The sequence below is a fragment of the Scheffersomyces spartinae genome, assembly GCF_019049425.1.
Source record: "Scheffersomyces spartinae strain ARV_011 chromosome Unknown scaffold_1, whole genome shotgun sequence".
Lineage (NCBI taxonomy): Eukaryota > Fungi > Ascomycota > Pichiomycetes > Serinales > Debaryomycetaceae > Lizanozyma > Lizanozyma spartinae.
The window spans coordinates 235,227-252,585 of record NW_025065048.1 but is presented as its reverse complement, the minus strand read 5'-3'; the positions used below and the strand labels follow the sequence as shown (position 1 = coordinate 252,585).

General features: G+C 36.3%; 9 protein-coding genes across 9 annotated transcripts; 5 read left to right on the top strand and 4 right to left on the bottom strand.

The window, feature by feature from the left end:
- Positions 1–37: 37 nt before the first annotated feature.
- Positions 38–1,888, bottom strand: KQ657_000108 (DUF4451 domain-containing protein; the record flags this gene model as incomplete). The annotated part of the gene is made up of 1 exon (XM_043190964.1): positions 38–1,888. One exon carries the CDS (start codon positions 1,886–1,888, stop codon positions 38–40), a length of 1,851 nt encoding a protein of 616 aa, XP_043051641.1.
- Positions 1,889–2,385: 497 nt separating this feature from the next.
- KQ657_000107 (putative tRNA 4-demethylwyosine synthase) lies at positions 2,386–4,659 on the top strand (the record flags this gene model as incomplete). Its single annotated transcript, XM_043190963.1, has 2 exons — positions 2,386–2,392; positions 2,486–4,659. The coding sequence occupies 2 exons, from the start codon at positions 2,386–2,388 to the stop codon at positions 4,657–4,659; spliced, it is 2,181 nt and encodes a 726-aa protein (XP_043051640.1).
- Positions 4,660–4,888: 229 nt separating this feature from the next.
- On the top strand, positions 4,889–6,301 carry ALG2 (GDP-Man:Man(1)GlcNAc(2)-PP-dolichol alpha-1,3-mannosyltransferase; the record flags this gene model as incomplete). Its single annotated transcript, XM_043190962.1, has 1 exon — positions 4,889–6,301. The coding sequence occupies one exon, from the start codon at positions 4,889–4,891 to the stop codon at positions 6,299–6,301; it is 1,413 nt and encodes a 470-aa protein (XP_043051639.1).
- A 15-nt stretch (positions 6,302–6,316) lies between these two features.
- Positions 6,317–7,390, bottom strand: KQ657_000105 (uncharacterized protein; the record flags this gene model as incomplete). The annotated part of the gene is made up of 1 exon (XM_043190961.1): positions 6,317–7,390. One exon carries the CDS (start codon positions 7,388–7,390, stop codon positions 6,317–6,319), a length of 1,074 nt encoding a protein of 357 aa, XP_043051638.1.
- Positions 7,391–9,161: 1,771 nt separating this feature from the next.
- SAR1 (Arf family GTPase) lies at positions 9,162–9,811 on the top strand (the record flags this gene model as incomplete). Its single annotated transcript, XM_043190960.1, has 2 exons — positions 9,162–9,180; positions 9,258–9,811. The coding sequence occupies 2 exons, from the start codon at positions 9,162–9,164 to the stop codon at positions 9,809–9,811; spliced, it is 573 nt and encodes a 190-aa protein (XP_043051637.1).
- A 464-nt stretch (positions 9,812–10,275) lies between these two features.
- On the top strand, positions 10,276–12,252 carry KQ657_000103 (putative GTPase; the record flags this gene model as incomplete). Its single annotated transcript, XM_043190959.1, has 1 exon — positions 10,276–12,252. The coding sequence occupies one exon, from the start codon at positions 10,276–10,278 to the stop codon at positions 12,250–12,252; it is 1,977 nt and encodes a 658-aa protein (XP_043051636.1).
- An 89-nt stretch (positions 12,253–12,341) lies between these two features.
- On the bottom strand, positions 12,342–12,995 carry RPL10A (60S ribosomal protein uL1; the record flags this gene model as incomplete). The annotated part of the gene is made up of 1 exon (XM_043190958.1): positions 12,342–12,995. The coding sequence occupies one exon, from the start codon at positions 12,993–12,995 to the stop codon at positions 12,342–12,344; it is 654 nt and encodes a 217-aa protein (XP_043051635.1).
- Positions 12,996–13,324: 329 nt separating this feature from the next.
- KQ657_000101 (uncharacterized protein) lies at positions 13,325–14,386 on the top strand (the record flags this gene model as incomplete). Its single annotated transcript, XM_043190957.1, has 1 exon — positions 13,325–14,386. One exon carries the CDS (start codon positions 13,325–13,327, stop codon positions 14,384–14,386), a length of 1,062 nt encoding a protein of 353 aa, XP_043051634.1.
- An 83-nt stretch (positions 14,387–14,469) lies between these two features.
- Positions 14,470–17,343, bottom strand: SEC27 (coatomer subunit beta'; the record flags this gene model as incomplete). Its single annotated transcript, XM_043190956.1, has 1 exon — positions 14,470–17,343. One exon carries the CDS (start codon positions 17,341–17,343, stop codon positions 14,470–14,472), a length of 2,874 nt encoding a protein of 957 aa, XP_043051633.1.
- Between the last annotated feature and the right edge of the window lie 16 nt (positions 17,344–17,359).

The window sequence follows — 17,359 nt, the reverse complement described above, 5'->3', positions numbered from 1 at the left end:
ACTAATCTACATATCTATATACAAGAGTGATCGGCATTCAACTCCCATTGGACCCAAGGTAAGACGTTCTCCCTCTCAGTTTTATAGGTGGATATTGGTATGCACAGTTTTTATCAATTGTAAGAGAATTATGTTTGAGTTTAAAGTGTCTGAAGTAACCTAACATCTTATTCTTTTTAGAAGACCATCCGGAGGTATCTATAAGTTGAGAACAATCTGCACACTGGACTGCTTCAATAAGAGTTACAACACCTGTGCTAGTCTCCAGACGCGTATACCGTCCTAAGTTTCGCCAGTTTGGTGTGAAGTACCCACTGGAATAAATCCCATGTTCTAACGCCATATGAGAGAGATAAGAGGAGTTTTTAAATGGTAAAAACTTTACTGTTTTACAATAAGCACAACATCCACTTAAAGTCTCACTTATTTGATTCCCGTCTTCGTCCGTCTCAATTCGGTAATATTCCGGCTCATAAGGTTGATCAATACCAAAAGACAGGCTTCGATAATAGATAATATTATCAATGGAACCCAATAACAGATGCAAGTCTCTTGTATTTTTCTGGCGATAGTAAACTGGATATAAGTTGTTAAATTTGGGGTTTTTTTCATCAAGTACCTCTTGACATATGTCGTTGTTGGCCGTTTCAGTTTCTAGATTGACGTAAGTATTGCACAAATGTTTAGGCTGAATGTTTAACAGACTTATGGAATCCCCAACATAAGTACCATAGTCAAGTTTAACACCAATACAGCTAACATCCGTTTGTCTTAGTTTGAGAAACGGCAAGTTCTTATTATTGTGGTACATTCCTTTAAGAAGCTTATCATTGCGTGGAGCCTTGGAAGCTTTAGGCGAACGGACAAGTCCTTTGAAAGTAGGGAAATCCTGTCCCACCAATGAGTTATGAGGTACTGATATCGGTACCGTTTTCCCTGATAACTGCATCATTTGGCCATTTGGCTGTGTATTTGGCGGTTTGAAATTGTTACTGCCATTTCTAATATTATGATTGTCTTCAAACGATTGGATAATATGGTCAACTGCTTTTATGCTACCATCCGATACTACCTCTGTTGTTTGGAAATCAGTTCCCAGATTATCATCTGCATATTGAGAATATAGGCTCAACAAAGATGTAGATCTTTGTCTCAACATATAGGATCCTCCGCTGTTACCGGGGGAGTCTAAATCATTTGGCAATCCTTGAACAAACTCAGTTGGCTGCGAAATCAGAAACAGTCTGATTGTCAGACTTTTAGACTGCGAATTCAGCCCCAGGGATTCAGATTGATCAAAATGATGATTAGTTTTAAAAGCAAATGTTTTCAGTAAGGATTCGTTCAAGCTTTCATTAACCAATTCCTGTCTTGCTTCATTTGCATCACCCGAACTCCCACTACCGACTGAATGCTGCCTTTCAGGAGTCGACATAGAAGATAGCATATCTGCAAAAGTCATTTCAAACATTTCTTGTTTGAATTCTTCCCATCCACTGAAATCTGTGATGTCCCCGTTCCAATTTTTGCTACTTTTGGGCATCTCATAGTTAATTGGGAACTCAGGGGTTTCTACTGCAAATGATAAAGAACCCACAGTAAGTGTCTGCTCACTGGAATCTGTTAACTGAGGTTGAGACAAAGGATATGATATTGGATTAGAGAACAAGCTCTGTGGCACAAACGATTCCCTTCTTGTTGAAGATTTATGCTGTTGCTGGTGACTTGTGGCTTCATCAACAATCGCAGTAGTATTCCTTTTGCCATCAAAAACATCGGCATCAACTTCACTTTCAGATTCTGGCGAATTCAAATGATAATGATCATTTTCAGTAGCACCACTCATTGATTGGCTTTCGTTAAATAAGTTATTCATTTCGTTAAACATCTTGTGTCAAGAGTCAATGCAGTTACACACACTGCCAATAAGAGTCGATTAAACTTCAAAGACAAAGAGAGATAAGTCTAATAATGTCTACAAGATTTTAATTAAAATAATTTGCTAATCCATAGTAATACCAACCTTTTTTACAGTTATACCCATGTTCATACCAGTTTAATTGTAGGCATTGCAAAAAAATTCATTCTAACAAAATAAGTCGTCATACCGGAAGATAAACATAGCAAAGGGTTTAAAATGCTCCTAATAACCAGAAAATATCTTTTAGCAGAATAAATCGTTTCTTCAGTCGACTTTACAGGTACTCGTTTAGTATGATCAAATTACCCCACGATTAGCTTATACAACTTACTCGAAATATCCTGCGCATAGACAAGTTTGGGTATATCCTAAAATTTTCAATTTGCATTACAAACAAGAAGTCTTTCGGTAGATCAAAACATATTCAAAGAGTTCATTTCTTAGTACGGACGTCATAAGTAACAATGTTCCGTATTTCCGGAGCTATTATATATTTGGCTTGTTCCTTGTTTTATCTTCTATCCAATGGAAGACCCACATTTGTATTGTTGGGGTCAGTTATAGTTGGCCTCATCTCATCGCACAATACTAAGAACCAGTCTTTGAATGCTGAACCTCCCAAGAAAGTCAAGGAGTCTCCTATATATGCGGTAGACTTTACTTCAACAGTATTCACCCCCTCTACGACTACTCAGATGCCAAAAAGTGGTATCAAAGCCAGATCCAAAAGAAAGATTCAGCCAAAGGTTATTAAAGGTGTTAAGCCTGTATCTCCACCATTAGAATCTACATTGACAAATAGTTTTGACGTTAAAGATTCACAAGTATATATATTCTATACAACTTTGACAGGTTCGTCTCAAAGAGTTGCTCAAGCTATGTACAATAAGTTGGATAGCATGGAAGAAATAAAGTTAACACCCAAGCTTCTCAGTTTAGATGATGATGTTGATGATTTAGAGGAATTTTTTATGAAGACCCCAGAAAATGATGATGGTTCGAAGAATATCTATGTTCTTGTCCTTCCATCGTATGAAATGGATTCACCTATGGACTATTTCTTAGAGCATTTACAAGATACATACCAAGATTTCAGAGTTGATAAGTACCCATTAAGCAAGTTAGCAGGGTTTGCTGTACTTGGATTGGGTGACTCTGAAAGTTGGGGTGGTAAAAAGTTCTGCTACCAATCAAAGGCCGCAGATAGATGGTTGGGTAAATTGGGAGGAAGAAGATTATTCCCTATAGGTCAGATATGTATGAAGTATCAAGGTGAACCAAAAACCAATGAGTGGATCCAAGGGTTTGCTGAAATGCTTTTAGACAAGGAGCCAATTTATTTGGATACCAATGAAGACATTGATGATAGTGATATGGAAGATGGTACTAAGGACAATGAGAGTGATGATACATTGGTGGATGTTGAAGATATGGGTGATATGATGCGTTCTTCTTCAGGAAGTGGCACCACCACCAAAGGATTGAGAGGTGAAACCGTAAGCTCCTCTTCTTCAGGTCCCCTCCCTGCTAAAGAAATGGTCTCCAAAAATTCTCCAACTTATAAATCATTAACTAAGCAAGGCTACACTATTGTGGGTTCACATTCTGGAGTTAAGATTTGTAGATGGACTAAGAGCGCATTACGGGGAAGAGGATCTTGTTATAAGTTTGCATTTTATGGTATTCGTTCCCATTTATGTATGGAAACAACTCCTTCTCTTGCATGTTCCAATAAGTGTGTTTTCTGTTGGAGACACGGAACCAACCCGGTTGCCAAATCTAATTGGAGATGGGAAGTAGATCAACCTGAAGTTGTTTTAGAAGGAGCATTAGAAGGTCACTATAAGAAGATTAAACAACTTCGAGGAGTTCCTGGAGTTCAATTGGACCGTTTCCAAGAAGCGTTCACAGTTAAACATTGTGCATTATCACTTGTTGGAGAGCCCATCTTCTATCCCCACATCAATGAGTTTGTACTGATGCTTCATGCTAAACACATATCGTCATTCCTAGTATGTAATGCTCAACATCCTGACCATTTAGCAAAGTTGAGTAAAGTAACTCAATTATATGTGAGTATTGATGCTCCTACTAAGACCGATTTGAAAAAGGTTGATCGTCCTTTAAATAGTGATTTCTGGGAAAGATTAATGCTGTGCTTAGATATATTAAGGACCGTCCAAAGACATCAAAGAACTGTATTCCGGTTAACATTGGTCAAGGGTTTCAATATGAATGATATTGAAAGTTATGCCGATATGGTTGAAAGAGCATGTCCCTCTCAAATTGAAATCAAAGGTGCAACATTTTGTGGTTCAAGTTCAGCTAACGGGAACCCTTTGACAATGCAAAACATTCCATTCTATGATGAATGTCGTTTATTTGTTGAAGACTTATGTAAGGAGTTACAATCTCGTGGTCTTGATTATGAAATAGCTGCTGAACACGCTCATTCTTGCTGTATTTTAATGGCCCATACAAGATTTAAAAAGGAAGGCAAGTGGTATACCCACATTGATTATCCCAAATTCTTTAGTTTATTAGAAAGTGGAGACGAATTTACTGACATAGATTATGTACTGGAAACACCAGAATGGGCATACTATGGCTCTGAAGAAGCAGGGTTTAACCCTGAAGATACCAAGTTTGATCGTAAGGCTGAAAAGTTGAAGAAAAGATTAGAAAGAGAGAAGAATGGTGATGTTGATCCAATAATGATAAACAACACGGCAGAATAATCTATATATATAAATTTGTCATTATAGGCCATATATAGGACAGTATAAATTTATCGGTATACGCTTATATGCTAGTACTACCATTTACACCGTTGTACTGAGATATACCGCGCACGTAAACAGGTAAGCATTTTGGTTCGTCGTTTGGTTCTCACACCTTTTCAATCGATTTGATTTGATCCAAAGATCATCGTCATTTTCTACCTCAGCAGCAACATTAGATCGTATCATGGCTCCAATACCGAAGACCTCAAATGAAGTGTCCATTGCTTTTATCCATCCTGATTTAGGGATTGGCGGTGCTGAAAGATTAGTGGTGGATGCTGCCATGGGTCTTCAAGATTTAGGCAATCACGTAGACATTTATACATCGCATTGTGACCTTAGTCATTGTTTTGAAGAGGTAAGTCAAGGCACTTTAAAGGTACATGTATATGGTGATTGGTTGCCTACACATCTTATGAAGAAGTTTCATATTTTTTGTGCTATTGCAAGACAATTATATTTGATGTTCAAATTATGGATCACAGGTCGTATTAATCAATATGATTACTTTATAGTTGATCAACTAAGTATTTGTGTTCCCTTTTTGAAAGTTTTAGTTACAAATCAACTGAAGGTGTTGTTTTATTGCCATTTCCCGGATCAACTATTAACGAAAAGAGAGACTTGGATCAAATCAATGTATAGGAAACCTTTCGATGGCATTGAAGAATATACCACAGGAATGAGTGACCGTATTGTGGTCAATTCCAATTTCACCAGAGGAATGTTTCATAATACCTTTAAGAACTTGAAGTCCGTGGATCCAGGTGTGATTTATCCTTGTGTTGATGTGAATCAAGTTAATACCCAGGATGAAGAATCTGACAAGGAATTGACAACTTTCTTCAAGGGGGAAAAGTTCTTTCTTTCTGTCAATAGATTTGAACGGAAGAAAAACATTGAATTGGCCATTAAACTGTTTGCTAAGTTCAAGAGATTTGTTCCTTCAACCAAGAAACCAAAGTTGGTTATTGCCGGTGGCTATGATGCCAGAGTTTTAGAGAATGTGACATATTTAAATGAATTAGAGAATCTCTGTCATTCATTGAAACTCACAAGTTTCACCATTAGAGGGAAGTTGATTATACTTCCTCCTTCTACAGATGTTCTTTTCTTACCTTCCATTAAAACTAGCCTTAAGAAGCTGTTGATGAAGAATGCAGAAATGTTATTATATACTCCATCATTTGAACATTTTGGTATTGTTCCAGTTGAAAGTATGCTCTTTAGAACCCCAGTTTTGGGAGTGAATAATGGGGGACCCTTAGAATCAATTGTTAGCTATGAGGGAGAAAACTTGGATTGCGCTACAGGGTTTGTAAGACCTCCCATTGAAAATGAATGGTCAACATTAATGGTGAAATATTTTCAAGACACTGAAGACAAAATCAAGACAAAATTAGGTGACAATGGTTATCAAAGAGTAATGGACATATTCTCTAGAGAGCAAATGAGCAAGGCTTTCTATGAACACCTTCTTTCAATGAATGGATGCAAGAACACACCAAAGAGCAATAATATTCCATTTATTGGAATATTCGTTATTTTACCTATTTTATTAGTATTCTTGGCTATTTATAGAGGCCTTTTTTTGTGAGGACGTCAACTTCATTTATTTGAATATTCCTCTGAAGGAACTCCAAATGGATTCCTTTTCTGGTGTGCCACTCTCTGTACTACTAATATGATTTGACGATGATGATGGAATGGAGGATTCCAAGATCTTTGGTTTGTTGTGAAGTCTTTGATTCCGTGAGCTCAATTCTGTTTCCCATAAAAGTTTAAACATATGCAATGAAGCAGATGGTGCCAGCAAATTATAATTCCGAATCTGCTGATTAAGTTTATCTACTTTTAATTTGAAGAATGCCACCAGAGAAAGGTCAAGACTAGAATTATCTAAATCTTGTCTAAAACGATTGATTTCTGCAACCAACAACTTTTTATTTTCGACCCATGGAGGGAGTACTTCTTGATTCTGCATGATTTTATTCATAAAGAAGTTCAGATCGGTACAATTCTGTAAGTATTCTTTACTTAAAGGTTTCCCTCTAACTTGAGACATGTTGTGATCACTATCGAATCGACCAGTGGTCTTATTTATCAGTTCAGCAATTCTGGCATCAGCAATAGAACCAATCATTCCAAATGCAGATTGAGGATTAGAATTCACTAACATTGAAGGGCCCAAAAGTCGTTCTTTATACATTTCTTTGAAGCTTCCCGCTTCAGATTCACTTTCGGGTTTATTTTCGGAATCTTTCCCGGTTCCAATACCGATTCCTAGTTTATAGTCTAATGATGATTCTCTAGCACTTAGAATCCTTTTCCCTGTCGACACTTTCAAAGGAGGAGGTTTTGAATCCACCAACATTCTTAAATTGGCATCATGTAATGACTCTGTACCAGTCCATGGTTTAGCATTGGCAGTTTCTCTAGCATGCTTGTTTGAAGCTAGTAGTCGTTCATTACTGAGGTCTGTTCGTTTTAGAGCCACCTGATGCTTTTGATTATACTCTTTGGCCTTAGCCAGGTCGAGTTCTTTAAGAACCTTCAATTGCTCGGACAAGGTGGGGTCATTTGATAATTGGGATGCAGTTGAATCGTTTATTTTGCTTTCAAGAATGGAGGCAATACGTTGAGCAAGAGCCGATACTGGAGGGTCAGTGGAGTAGAATCTTCTCATGTAATAAATTAAGCGTATGATAAGAGTATAACTAAAGCAACTAATGATCGTACAAGACGTACTGAAGATCGGTTACAAATAGCTTAAATACAGTCCGTAGCAGGCAATACCGTCCTATTGCAAGGGATAATAATGTAGTGGTTAGAAAGGGAGTATGCTGCTATATACACTTTAAAATATGATATAAATTATTGTAGCACAGTATGGTATGGTATAAAGAAGACCAAGACGTGGTAAAGCGTGAAATAGAATGCAAGCCGTGAACAGTAGCCGAATATGAATAGTAGGATGCACTTATAACAAAGCCATCAAATTTCGTATCTAAGCAACAAATATGATCCTAGTACATGCTTTGCATGTATGTTTATCTAAAAACTTTATAAAGCAGTTATGACTCTTCTTAGGATATAGAGTCCTAACTGTGCTGCACAATGTCAGCCCTATCTTACCCAACTATCTCTACAGTTAACAGTATATAATAATAATAATAACAATAGTAATATATCTTCGTAAACTCGTAACTCTATTTTGAATATTCTAACTTTTCCTTCAATCAACACCATTGGGGTCTCATTGGTATCCTAATGCATAAAAGATTAAAATCGAACACCCTAAAATACTCAGACATAAGATCACTAGTTTAAGGATAAAACACCAGATCATGTCTTTCCTACCACCAGCAGATATTATCAACTGCTTCTCTAAATCCATATCACTGTCATAACCTTCAGATACTTCTTCCACCTTGACTTTATATGACAATTTCTTATTGTCAGGTTGAACCCCTCCGTCTGATGAACCATCTGGGGAACTGTGAACTGAAACTGAGTGGCTTCTTTGTTTAGTTATTGTCATTGATAAGATCGTTAATGTTCATTACAATAATTTAAAGTTAGATCAATACAAAACATTCAAGGACCCGTGTACATAAATAGAACTATTTATAAGTATGTCATCGTGATCTACAATTTTTAGAGCCCTGCTTAACCTTCATGACTTGCGTGCATGGGCGACAACTTACTTAACAAAGCAGTTGAGGGGTTTGAAGTGTTTCAATTGAGTAAAATGAGAGCACATGTTGCAGGATTTCTACCTTAATAGGCACTTTCATTCAAAGTTACATGGCAATCGACACTACCAGGTTGGCATTTTCAAACGCTGTGCACGACCCGCGAGGTATTCTCCATTTAAGAGACTTTTACATTCGTACGGTACGACCAATATGATTATCACTTCATTGACGATGACATTTAAATAAAAAGTCAAACATAAAGAATATAAGGAACTTGAACGACAACCTGAAACTTGGTCTATCATATTCGGACAGTCTATCGGGTTAGTAACATCAACATGAAAACATTACGTACAATACAATTGTAGTACTATTAGTTCAGTTATAATCGAACTATTAAAAATAATAGTTTTGTACAGTTGTAGCCTTTTTTAAGTTATAGTGTTAGCACCACCATTGTATTACAGACTTGACAAAATATTTCTAATACATCCGCAGGAAATATAACATCCCGTATCCAACACTCCACGAATTATCACATTCATATTAGATACTGCCATAATTAGGCATAGTATAATTCTCAATAGATGGTGTGCAACTACCGCGACAGTGAAGTAGTGCCCTCACCACAAGGGATTTTTCACTCCTTAACGACCAACGAGTTTTGGTGATCTGGTCATATTGAAACGAAATGCATAACTAAAGCGAGGTAGCCTTATCATAGTCTCACACTAGTAAATATTTATATACATATAAAGGATGTGGATTTTGGATTGGTGTATGTATAAGCGGACATATAGTCAATTTGTCAGTGAATATAAGATTATACTATGGATTACTAACAACAACTTTCAGTTCAAAACGTGTTGAGCTCGCTCGGGTTATGGAACAAACATGCTAAGATTTTGTTCCTCGGTTTAGATAATGCTGGGAAATCAACATTGTTACATATGTTGAAGAATGATAGATTGGCCACTTTTAATCCAACCATGCACCCAACCTCAGAAGAGTTGGCTATTGGTCATGTTAGATTCACCACTTTTGATTTGGGTGGTCATTTACAAGCCAGAAGATTGTGGAAGGATTATTGTCCTGAAGTTAACGGGATTGTTTATTTGGTTGATGCTGCTGATCCAGCTAGATTTGCTGAATCTAGAGCTGAATTAGAATCACTTTTCAAGATTGAAGAATTAGCTAATGTTCCATTCTTAATTTTAGGTAATAAGATTGATTCTTCTGATGCCGTTAGTGATTTCGAATTAAAACAAGCCATGGGCTTGTATAATGCCACTACTGGTCAATTTGGTAAAGTACCAGAAGGTGTTAGACCTTGTGAAGTATTTATGTGTTCCATTGTTTTGAGACAAGGGTACTTTGAAGGGTTCAAGTGGTTGTCACAATACATTTGAATATATTGCATCATGACTTTTAATAACCTGTTGTCTATCTGATGAACTTGTATAACTAACTATTAGTAATGGATTGTCTCCTTTTTCGATTATAGTGAAATACTACTATATGAAATCAGAATATATATATAATCTTTAAACATAAAAAAAAAATGTAGTTGAGTAAATAGAGTATGTAGTTGAAATAATTAATGTCTTGTTTAATTCAAATAAAGTCCAATAGATCCAGTTCACATTCAACCTGATAACACAAGTCATATAAAGTACTGTTAAACCTTAACAGGTATATTCTTTAGTATTAACTGGGGTCATCTGGCAAAGTCTATAAATCACGAGATTTATCACGTGATCACTAAAAAAGAAGCCCATCGCTCACTAATAAAGATAGTCTTAGTTATTCCTTACTATTTCTTGCTCATCCCTTTATTGAATACCCTTTTGTAATATCCAGAAACAAGTCCAATATGAACAAGGGAGCGCTTCATCCCGAGCAAAAGAAATGGAAGGCCCCCAAGGGTCCAAAGCCTGTGCAACATAAGAATAAAAACACTGTTGGGTTAGGTAGAAATATTGCCAACAGAAGAAGAATGGAAAATGAGATCCAATATCTTCCTGATGGAGAAATGAGATTTACCACCGATAAGAAAGAAGCTGATTGGGTTAAGTTAAGAAGTGTAACACAAGAGAATGCTCTTGAAGATTTCTTAAATACAGCTCAATTAGCAGACACTGATTTTACAGCTGAAAGGAACCAACAAATTAAAATCATTAAGGTGGGGAATACCGCTTTAGTCAACCAGAATGGGCTCTTAACTGCGGATGAAACATTGAATTTACGGAAGAAGCATCAATTGTTTGAGAATAAGTTACGTGTTCCCAGAAGACCTCAATGGAGTAAAGATCAAAGTAGATTGGAGATTGAGAGACAAGAAAATATTGCTTTCTTGGAATGGAGACGGGATTTGGCTGGTTTAACCGAAAATAATGATTTATTGTTAACTCCGTTTGAAAGAAATTTAGAGGTTTGGAGACAATTATGGCGTGTTGTTGAAAGATGTGATTTGGTGGTCCAAATTGTTGATGCCAGAGCTCCACTTTTCTTTAGATCTGTTGATTTAGATGACTATGTTAATGAATTAAGTGACCCTGGAAATGGAAGAGAAAAGAGAAGCCTTTTATTAGTTAATAAAGCTGATTATTTAACCAAAGAACAAAGATTAGCGTGGGCAGAATACTTTACCAATAAAAAGATCAATTATGTTTTCTTCTCTGCTGCTAAGGCAAATGAGTTCTTAGAAAGAGAGATGGAAAGAGAGAAAGAAGAACTTGATCCTGAATATGAACCTAAGGAAGTCTATACGTCTTCAGATAAAAGATTAGCTGAATATGAAGATGAAACAGATGAAAGAATTAGAATATTAAGAGTTGAAGAATTGGAAGATCTTTTCCTTAAAGCTGCTCCACCAATCAAACATGATCCAGAACATCCGGATCGTAAAATACAAATAGGTTTAGTGGGGTATCCTAATGTTGGTAAGTCTTCAACAATTAATGCACTCATTGGTTCTAAAAAGGTATCTGTTTCTCTGACACCAGGTAAAACCAAGCATTTCCAAACTCTTCATCTTTCCCCTGAAGTACTTTTATGTGATTGTCCTGGTCTTGTTTTCCCCAATTTTGCATACTCCAATGGTGAATTGGTTTGTAATGGTGTTCTTCCCATTGATCAACTTCGTGAACATATTCCTCCGATTGCCCTTGTTACTCAACGTATTCCCAAGTTTTACTTGGAAGCTTTATACGGTATTCATATTCCTACAGCATCAGTGGAAGATGGAGGAAGCGGAGAATACCCTACTGCCAGAGAACTCTTGAATGCTTATGCTCGTGCTAGAGGTTATATGACACAAGGTTTCGGGAGTGCTGATGAGCCAAGAGCCAGTAGATATATTTTGAAGGATTATGTTAATGGGAAATTACTATTTGTTAATCCACCACCGGTTCAATTAGATGACGACACTTGGGAATTACCTGACGTTGAATCTCAAAGAAAATTCAACAAAGACCTCTACAACTTGGATTCCTTGCCTGAATCAAGAAGACAACAAATTTTAAGTGCCATTCATAATCATAAGAGTATTGATGCTGAAGCCTTTGAATTATCTAAAGATTTGGCCAAATTGAATTTTTCTCAACATATCGGTTCTGCAACTGATAGTAAAAGTTCAAAGAGTGTGGGTCCCAAAACTTTATTCTACGGTGGGAGACAAGCTGCCTTAGAGAATGCTGGTGATGATTTGGATAGAGAGTTTTTCAATATGAATAATGTTCTGGGAAAATTCAGTAGTCCATTTCATAAAACTGAACAAGCCGATGGGAATAAGAAACACAATAAAAAGAATAAAAAAGCTGCGAAAAAGGTTAGAGTTGTTGGTTTTTAGTTTAGTCAGTTATTCATTTTAACGATCCTTCTACAACATTAATTAAAACCGCTTTCTAATTTATTAAATAATACATAAATACATTATACTTAGTAAATTCTGAAAGATGGACCCATGGTAGACTTGATGACCAAAGATCCGACGTTTTGCCAGTTCTTCTTCAACAAGGAAACCAAGAAGTTAGCAGCCATCATGATTTGGTTGGTCAAAACAGAGTCATCCATTTCAACGTGACCAATGGCAACAGCCAAACACAAAACCTTCTTCAATTGGAACTTGATGGTAGACTTAACATCAGTAACCTTAGCGTACAAGTCATCGTTGTGAGAAACTGGGGTTGGGAACTTACCAGCCTTGGATAATTGAGGACCTAACAATCTTGGAATTTGCTTAATCAAAGCTTCGGAAGCAACGAAAGCGTTGTACTTCTTAGCCAACTTCTTGATCAACTTCTTGTTCTTGTTCAACTTCTTCAAGTCATCAACAGACATAGCATCAAGACCCAAAGACTTAGCTCTGTCACAATCGAAAGCATCACCCAAAACACAGATGGTCATGTTAGGTCTTGGAACTTGAGGCAACTTCAAAGAACCAGAGAAACGCTTATCTCTTTGAGGATCGTAGTTCTTCAAACCAACTTGAAGTTCAACGGTTTCCAAAAAGTTTCTCTTCTTGGTGTCATTGGAGAAAGCCAACAACTTTTGGACGTTTTCACGAACGTGAGATGTAGTGATCTTAGACATGCTTAATGTATATCGTCTCCCAAAGGATTTGGTAAGTAAACTGATTCGACGAGGATGAAGTTTTAAAACGGTGAAGTGGAAGAAGTGAGGTAAAGGTGAAAAATTTTGACCACGAGAGGAGAGCAGAGGTGGTGTAGGAAATGAGAAGAGGTGGTGTAGGAAATGAGAAGAGGTGCTACCATAAATAGTTCGCAATGTATTTATCCATCTTATTTGAAAGAATTCACGTGACTGAAGGGTTCTGAACCCTAACTTATTTGGATTCCAACTTGAGTACGTAGATAACAAAAAGCTGCAACATACATAACCAAAAATTGATATCTTGCATTATGAACATTATACGAAGGCTCTTTTCTAAGACCTCAATCGCCTTTGCTAAGACTCTGGAAGAGCAGGTAGCAAAGTACTCACCAGGTAAAAAGGGCTCCCGTAGAGAACGAATAGAACTCAGTAATTTGAGATCTCAAAACAAACTATACCTTTTAGATAATGAATTCAATATCTTTAACGACAAGGTAACTAAAGTCCTTGATCTTGGATACGTTCCTGGAAATTGGTCCCAAGTGGCCAAGATGCAAATGTCGCAAGTACATCAATTGACTGAATCTACATTCAATGATAAATGTCATATTTTAGGCTTTGATAGCTTATTTGCAGAGCCTATTCCCAATGTCTCCACTATTCAAGGGAATATCTATTCCAAAAGGTCTCAGTCACTCATTATAGAGCATTTTCAAGATATCTCCTTGAGAGAATTGGAACAAAGGAAACTTATCAAGTCATTAAGGGATCATTCTGCTACACAACAGGATACTTACTATACTAGTGAAAGATTGGATGAGATCATCAACGAAACCCAATGGAATATCAACCTTAGTAATAATTACAACAACAATATCTGCAAGGATATCGACATCTTGAATGATAAGTTACTGCATTTATCATTGAATGAATACTCCTTTAAAGTATCACGAGATGACATAATCAAGTATTTAGACTACAAACCTCAAGTGATTTTGTCAGATCTTAGTACACCATCTCTACAAACGAAAGGGTTCTACGTGAATACTTATTCCAGACCGTATATCTCCATGAATACTCTGGAATCAATGAATAAACCAATTGTTGATCCTCAGAACGCTGCGTTCGATCTAGCAGATGGTTCGTTATTGCTTGCATGTAAGCTCTTGAGATCCTCAGGAACATTTGTGTTGCGACTTTGTCGTATCAACCCGAACGACACCCAATTGGAGTTGTTGGAACTGAGACTACTCAAGGTCTTTAATGATATAAAAATATGGGGGAACTATAATAATCGGTTGAGCGAGCTATTCTTTGTTTGTAGGGATAAGAAGAATGACAATCAGTTTGATATTAAGAATGTTTTTTGATATAGTATTGTATATAGATTTGGGATGGTAAAGGTTAAATATATAGATTGAATAAACTGACAATAATAATAGAGTATTCAAATTTAAGATTCAGCATCTAATAATAAGTCATCATCTTCATCATCTTCATCATCTTCATCATCTTCATATGCAACATCGTCTTCTAAGAGTTCATCTTCCATTATGTCTTGTTCGTGATTTCTGTAGTTGGGGTACTCCTCTGATGACACTTCCTTTGAAATAGGTCCATCAAGATCAATTAAAGAATCTGTTGGTATTGTAACAGGAGCTGGAGCAGTAGCCGGAGCTGTAACTGGTGCAGATTCAGGCTGTAAAACTGCTTTTGTAATAGGTACCACAGTTGGTTCCTCTTCCTTTTGGGATTCTTCTAGAGTTAATCCATGGAATGGATCTATCAATCTATCACTTGTTTTTGTCTTCTTATTTGTGACCAATTTTTGTTTCCATTGGTCAATTGCGGATTTGATAACTCGAGCATCTCCGTGATAATTCATACCAAAAATGGCTGCTTCAGTATACCTTTCACTGGTAACCAATAACTTCAAACATTTATCCTTTTCACCGGCAATCCACCATGCTTGCCATGCAATATTATATCTACCAACAGCTTCTGTTGCCTCAGCTAATTTGATTAATTCTGTCTTATCATTGGTAGATGAAAATAATAATAGTAATGATGAATAGTCATTTCCTTCCCAATAACATTTCTGTGCCAACTTCACGTTCCATTTCTTCAAAGATAAATCTCCCAATTTCTTCCATTTTTGACCATTTGAAACTGCACTAGATGGATTTTCTTCTTGATATCCCATTAATAATTTATATGATTGTTCCAAGTTACCCTGTTGAACAGAAATTTGAAACCTTGTATCAAAATCTTGCGATAAGGAAAATGATACAGAAAGATAACCTAACTTTTCAAAGAAACGTGATAATTGGTTCAATTCAGTCTTACTGAAACCAGATAAAAGTTTAGAATAATCTTCTGGTAAACTTTCCAATGTGACGGTGGCTAAGTTTGGAATACTGTTACCTTCTTCATCAACATCTGTGTCAGTTGCAAATTGTTCCAAATCACCACGCATGACTAAAGTTTGTAATTCCAAAACTCCAGAATTGATAAACCAGGAAACAACATCAAATGATTTATCAACCAAGTACAATTTTCCTTCTCCTGCCTTGTATCCAGCAAGGTAAAATTTGTGATCAAAGTGACCCAAATTAATCACTTCACCCCCAACGTAATAATTCAATCTGTTTGAAGAAGTAGTTGTATATACAAAAACATCTCCAATGAATTTACTTGATAAAATTGCTTCTGAAATTGTTAACGTGTCCAACACGCTGAAAGATGCATCAGCACCCTCTTCTGGATCAAGCGCATCTTCTTCATAAGCTGTTTGAAATGTGGATTCATCATATGACAAAAAGTATGTGTTTTCGTTTGTTGAAGTAGCTGCAGAACCTTCACTAGCAGTAGTGACAATAGCAACTAATTCACCGTTATCAGACCATACAACATCTTGTATGTCATCATCCAAATCAACTCTTCTTACCAAAAGACCTGTCTCCCAATCGTAAAAGGTAATACAGCCATCCAGCTTAACACCCAATAATCTACCGGCAAAAATTTTGGTGGCATGATAAATTAAATCGATAGTAAGATATTCTTGAAAGTTCTTATGAATTTTCACAGAACTTGATGATTCTCTAATGGCGTAAGTGCAATTGTTTGATAAATCATGGGAATTCCACACAAAATCAAGAGCATTACCATACGCTTTAGATCTCCATGCTAAGGCAGTGTATACAACGTATTCCCCATCACCACAAATGGCAGCATATCTACCATTAGGGGAGTGTGACAATGATTGTGCAAAAATTTCAATTGTACCCAATTCTCTTTGTTGAACAGAAATTGATTCACCATCTTTTAAGCCTTCTGTTGCATTTGGCTTAATAATTGTTTGAAATATTTCAGAATTCTTAGCTGTGAGTAATTTACTATTAGAATCCATTGAAAAAAGTGGTTCTTCGTTACCTAATTTGACAATAACAAAACCTGAATCGCACCCAATTGCCAATAAATTAGATTTACTTAAAATTCCACAACACCAAACACGTTCTAAACCATAATTCATTGACTTTTCATTTTTAAAAGTGTTTGAATTCCAAAGTTTAACAGTACCATCTTCAGAACCAGAAATAATTAATGGTAAATCAGGATGGAAAACTGCAAATGAAACATTTGATAAGTGACCTTCCAAGGTAGCAACACATGATTTTGTTTGGTAATCCCAGATCTTAATGGTTTTATCATCTGAAGAAGTTATTAAATATGGTTTATCAGCTTGTGGATAATAATCAACATAATTAACTCCTTTAGATTCATGAGCCATTAGAGTGAAGTTTGGTTGGGAAGAACCTAACGACCAAATTTTAACTGTTCTATCTAAACAAGCAGATGCAAAAGTATTTGGATCTTTTGGGTTAAAGTTTACACTCATAACATAATGTTGATGGCCTTCAAATGTTTGTTCTAATCTCCAAGATTGTTCCCAATTCCATAATTTGATGGTCAAATCATCAGAAGATGTTAAAATATAAGGTTTGGAAGGGTGAACAGCAATACTTCTAATATAATCAGGATGAGCTTCAAATTGGGTAATTTTCTCTCCAGTATTATAATTATACACTCTAATTTGAAAATCATCAGATCCAACAACAACCCAACTCTTTCTAGCAATGAATTTACCAGTTCTAACAGGCATTTCTGTCACTTGGATAGATTTTATAATAGAATTGGTGGCATATGACCATATTTCAATCTTCCCATTATATAATGTGGTTAACACCCATGGTTCAGTAGGATGGAAATCAATTCCCTTGACCCTATCGGTTCTGGTTAATAATTGTTTCACAACGTCTAACTTCATGTTTGCGACAATGTGA